Source organism: Entelurus aequoreus, linkage group LG26 (assembly GCF_033978785.1).
Source record: "Entelurus aequoreus isolate RoL-2023_Sb linkage group LG26, RoL_Eaeq_v1.1, whole genome shotgun sequence".
Lineage (NCBI taxonomy): Eukaryota > Metazoa > Chordata > Actinopteri > Syngnathiformes > Syngnathidae > Entelurus > Entelurus aequoreus.
The window spans coordinates 11,280,507-11,286,604 of NC_084756.1; the positions used below are offsets into that span (position 1 = coordinate 11,280,507).

The window sequence follows — 6,098 nt, forward strand, 5'->3', positions numbered from 1 at the left end:
GTAGAAAGTTAGGCAAAGTGCGTGGCAGATGAAAGGAGGGCGGGGCTTCCTGCGCAGGTTTTCTGCCCTGTTGAATGCGGAAGTCAAACATTGGGACTGACACTTCCTGACCCATTTATCAACTAGAAAGCTGCCAAAAGGTGAGCCTCGGGTGTCTGGGAATGTTTGTTGTTCATCATTATCCGCGTTAAGTCATAATAACGACCAACTTGCTGTTCATACTTAACTTTATTAAGACTAAAATGGCTTGTCATTAATTGTAAAGTGTGCGTTGGTATACATGTCGTCATCGTGTGGGTTTAAATTCCTAATTATTTCAAATCTAAATCAAAATATTGTGTTATGTGGTTCATCTCTAACTGTTATGCATCACAACTGTCAGGTTTAAGCGTATTTAGACAGAATACATAAGCTGAATGAGGTGACTTAATAACAAATTATAGTGGAAGACGTCATCATGTCAGATGTTTCTAATGTCAGGTGTATATCAAATGTTTTAGCTACTCTGGGATGGATATATGTATGTATATATATATATATATATATATATATATATATATATAAAATCTGACTTTGAAATTCCCTCTTAAATTGTTGCAAAAATGTGATGATTTTACAATGACTCGAGCATATATGAATTTATATTAAAATTAAAATTTATATTTTAAAAAATATATATATATATATTTGACTTTGAAATTCCCTCAAAAATGTGAAGATTTTACAATTTGACTATATATATATATATATATATACCTGGGGATAGGTTGATTGGCGACACTAAATTGGCCCTAGTGTGTTAATGTGAGTGTGAATGTTGTCTGTCTATCTGTGTTGGCCCTGCGATGAGGTGGCGACTTGTCCAGGGTGTACCCCGCCTTCCGCCCGATTGTAGCTGAGATAGGCTCCAGCGACCCCGAAGGGAATAAGCCGTAGAAAATGGATGGATGGATATATATATATATATATATATATATATATATATATATATATATATATATATATATATATATATATATATATATATATATATATATATATATGTATATATATATATAATCTGACTTTGAAATTCCCTCTTAAAATTGTTACAAAAATGTGATGATTTTATAATGACTCGAGCATATATGAATTTATATTAAGATTAAATTACCATTGAACAATATATATATATATATATATATATATATATATATATATATATATATATATATATATATATATATATATATATATATATATAGTGTTGGCCCTGCGATGAGGTGGAGACTTGTCCAGGGTGTACCCCGCCTTCCGCCCGATTTTAGCTGCGATAGTCTCCAGCGACCCCGAAGGGAATAAGCGGTAGAAAATGGATGGATGGATATATATATATATATATATATATATATATATATATATATATATATATATATATATATATATATATATATATATATATATATATATATATATAATCTGACTTTGAAATTCCCTGTTAAAATTGTTGCAAAAATGTGATGATTTTACAATGACTCGAGCATATATGAATTTATATTAAGATTAAATTACCATTGAACAATATATATATATATATATATATATATATATATATATATATATATATATATATATATATATATATATATATATATATATATATGTATATATATATATGTATATATATATATATGTATATATATATATATATATATATATATATATATATATATATATATGTATATATATATATATATATATATATATATATGTATATATATATATATATATATATATATATATATGTATGTATATATATATATATGTGTATATATATATATATATGTATATATATATATATATATATATATATATATATATATATATATATGTATGTATATATATATATATATATGTATGTGTTGGCCCTGCGATGAGGTGGTGACTTGTCCAGGGTGTACACCGCCTTCCGACCGAATGCAGCTGATAAGGGATAAGCGGTACAAAATGGATGGATATATATTTATGTATGTATGTATGTATGTATGCGTGTGTATATATATGATTATTATAAGTATATATATATATATCATTATATGTATATGTGTATATATATACAGTACAGGCCATAAGTTTGGACACACCTCATTCAATGTGTGTTCTTTATTTTCACGTCTATTCACATTGTAGTTTGGCACTGAAGGCATCAAAACTATGACACCTGTGAAGTGAAAACCATTTCAGGTGACTACCTCTTGAAGCTCTTGGAGAGAATGCCAAGAGTGTGCAAAGCAGTAATCAGAGCAAAGGGTGGCTATTTTGAAGAAACTAGAATATAAAACATGTTTTCAGTTATTTCACCTTTTTTTTGTTAAGTACATAACTCCACATGTGTTCATTCATAGTTTTGATGTGACAATCTACAATGTAGATAGTCATGAAAATAAAGAAAACACATTGAATGAGAAGGATAGTGTGTGTGTATGTATTTAAATGTATTTCAATGAACAGTAATACGTGTACATAATTGTGTTAGTTTGGTATTTGTTTTGTTTTATAGTAATTTTTGCTCCTAATTGCTTTTTTCCCCCATGTATTTACAGTTTTTCTTTATATATAACGCCTGAACTACAATTATGTGGCCAAATCAAGGTATGCATGCCTATTTTCTTGCATCACATTTCTGTAATTTGGTGGCTGAATATGCATATTTAAATATGTGTGTGTGTATGTGCGCGCACTAGGTGCATCCAACCCAGCCTTCCCTCCTGGCTACAACCCTGCATATCCTGCTGTCCCACCCGCAGGAGTCTTCCCCCGGCCTCCACCTACACAGTTCCCACCTGTCCAGTATCCAGTCGGCCTCAACCCGGCCGTGGTACCTATCGCGCCTCCTGGCGTGCTGCCATATGTAGCCCCAGGACCCCAATCTTACCCCGTGGCGGCTGGAGGATATCCAGTAGTCCCGGTGGCAGGCGCCTACCCGCGCTCACCTAAAGGGCACCATAAACACCACAAGAAAAAAGGGCATCATCACCACAAAGGCATTAACTCCTTGGGTGGGGGCTTGGATCACTTGGGTGGGGGCTTGAATCACTTGGGTGGCTTGAGTCACTTGGGTGGGGGCTTGAGTCACTTGGGTGGTTTGAATCACTTGGGTGGGGGCTCGAATCACTTGGGTGGAGGCGTCAGCGGAGCCTTGACAGGAATGGCCTTGGGGTTAGTGGGACATAAAGTCAACAAGAAGTTGAAGAAGGGGAAAAAGGGGCACCTGTATGGCGGGAACCTGTATGGCGGGCACCACTATGGCGGGCACCATAAACCTGGTGGCAAGGTGAGTGGTCGTTATTTAAGGCTGTTCACTGTTGTGGAAAATCAGTTGGTACATGATAAATTATTTCATTAAGATAAATATTTTCACATGGGAAAAGACAATAAATATGAAGTATTAGTTAGATTTGTATTTTTTGCTAACAAAATATATTGCTACGGCTATTTTGTTTAACCATTAAGTTAATGTGAGCAGATAAGAAGTTATATAATGGAACATGTTATGATTTGAATACAGATCATTCTAGGAGAAATTTCTCTGACTTTCAAATTCCCCCTTAAATTGTTGCAAAAATGTGTTGATTTTACAATGGTATGAGCATATATGAAAGGATATTAGTATTCTATTACCATGGATTACTTTTTGCACATAAATCACCATTACTTTAATTAAAAAAATTGTACAGAAAGAAAAAATAAATGTATCAGACTTTGCAGCAAGTTTTTTAATTGTGGCTTCGATTATTTTGATATAGGACTATGCTTAACACGTGTTATACTTTGTTTAATATTATAATTAAAATGTTAGAAAATGGGGGAATATCAGTTTGAATGCATTGTATTGCATTGTATAATGTATTGTTGTTAAATAAAAATGTTTGATTTTGGGTGGAAAAATAAAGGGATTTTTGCCATACAGTCCTCCAAACCTTCTTATGGACAACATAACATTTTGTGTTTAGAGAGAGAGAGAATTACATGTATCAGAATTTTATACAAAGAATGCATTAATAAACTTTTTTTTTTTTGTTCTCACAGTCCTCCAGCAGCAGCAGCAGCAGTAGCAGCAGCAGCAGCAGCTCAGACTGAGGAAATGGTCTATTATTGTACTGTAAATACACCAACATTTATATAAAGTGACTGTCTGCTAAAACAACTTGCCAATAAATAATTTAACACAATTTGTAGAATGAAACAGTTCATTCTAATATTACTTGGGCTATGTACTGCATCATTTTAGAAATCCTAATATTGGCTTATTTGACCACTGCACTGTTAACAGTCACCGGGTTGCATTATATTTGTTGTTTTGAAACTATAAAGTCTGCATATTATATTTTCCAGAGGGTGTTTATTTTTTTATAGATCTATAAAATGGTGATATGGTGGACGAAATGTCTAAAAATTTAATATTTTTCCATGTTTGTACTCTGGTTGTATGGTCTACATTTAAAGTATGAATGAATAAAAAAAGGTACTATACTGCCTTTGAAAAAATACTGGTCCTTTTTTTTCATGGACATGCACACGCACACACAAGCGGAAACCGCATGGAGACAAAAGAGGGAGAATGGACATATTTTGGCTTAATAATAATAATAATAATAATAACTGGGATTTATATAGCGCTTTTCTAAGTACCCAAAGTCGCTTTACATGTTAAAAACCCATCATTCATTCACACCTAGTGGTGGTAAGCTACTTTCGTAGCCACAGCTGCCCTGTGGTTGACTGACGGAAGCGTGGCTGCCAATTTACGCCTACGTCCCCTCCGACCACCACCTATCATTCATTCAACATTCATTCACCGGTGTGAGCGGCACCAGGGGCAAGGGTGAAGTGTCCTGCCCAAGGACACAACGGCATGGTAAGAGGCGGGGAGCGAACCTGCAACCCTCAGGTTTCTGACACGGGCGCTCTACCCACTACGCCATGCCGCCCCAACGAACGATAGAGGTGAAGCTATAAACAATGAAGTGCCATTCTATGCGGTGCTCTAAAACATAGCTAGCTAGCGGCTAACATCCCTCTGTAGTGTTTTAGCTACTTATAAATCACTAGTCCTTGCCTCAGTGGCGACAAATTCTGTTTCTTACAAGTATCATCCCTGCAGGGTGAGGAATAGACACACCGTCAGAATACAATAGCTAACCGCCAACCGCAAGGTAGCGTTCCTGAATGTAAACAAATAATGGATCTATCGATTGTAAAGATACCAAGTACAAAAGCCGTATGTCGTCGATACTCCATTGATTACATCTATATTTTTTACCAACACAAAATGTTAGTAATTTTTTTATTGTTTATAAACTCCATAAATACATCCCTGGATACAGGAGGACCTTAATTTATGACCAATGTATGACCCTGTAACAACATTTTTAGTATCACTCAAAACGTGTGTAAAGTATCCAAACAACAGAAGAATCAGTGCTTATTGCATTTTAACAGAAAAGGGACAAACTGTCGAAAGTATGTGTGTAAAGTATCCAAACAACAGAAGAATCAGTGCTTATTGCATTTTAACAGAAAAGGGACAAACGGTAGAAAGTGCATTTAATGGAATGTGGATAGAACATGTTAAAACAGAAAATAACCAGATACTAACAGTAAATTAACAAATAGATTAATAATCCAACCATTTTGTCTCATGATTTCGACAAAATATTACAAACTGATTTTATATAACATGTTACTGCATATACCAGCAGCCAAATTGGGAGCCTTTTTAAACAGTTTGCTTACTTAGAATGTTAATTATCTTATTTAATGCCAAAATTGTTCTTTGATTGCAACAAGAAACGTATGTTTAATGTATCATTCGGTTTTCGGTTCAAATAAAGCCAATAATGATGTTTTTATCTTCCCCTTTATTTTGAAAAATCGAAATACATCTTGGTACCAGTACTAGTAGTTTATACTGTTTTAACTCTGTGTTGCGTTCAAGAGCCAACGTGACAGTAGAAAAAGTCAAATCTCAACTGCTGTTAAATGTTCATTAAAATGAAAATATAAATTGCAATTTATTTTCCGTCCACTTGTAGTTATTGGGATATTGTGTAGTGGTT

The 6,098-nt window shown here is 33.9% G+C and overlaps 1 protein-coding gene across 1 annotated transcript in view; it reads left to right on the forward strand.

The window, feature by feature from the left end:
* The window catches only part of prr13 (proline rich 13), a 4,564-nt gene extending 37 nt beyond the window's left edge, over positions 1–4,527 (forward strand). Inside the window, exons 1-4 of the mRNA XM_062037551.1 lie at positions 1–140; positions 2,583–2,631; positions 2,724–3,313; positions 4,069–4,527. The exon at positions 1–140 is cut by the window's left edge and continues 37 nt beyond it. Of these exons, the coding sequence (XP_061893535.1) occupies positions 2,616–2,631; positions 2,724–3,313; positions 4,069–4,119 (657 nt within the window). The 5' untranslated portion in view covers positions 1–140; positions 2,583–2,615 and the 3' untranslated portion in view covers positions 4,120–4,527. The remainder of the gene's footprint in view (positions 141–2,582; positions 2,632–2,723; positions 3,314–4,068) is intronic.
* Positions 4,528–6,098: the final 1,571 nt, after the last annotated feature.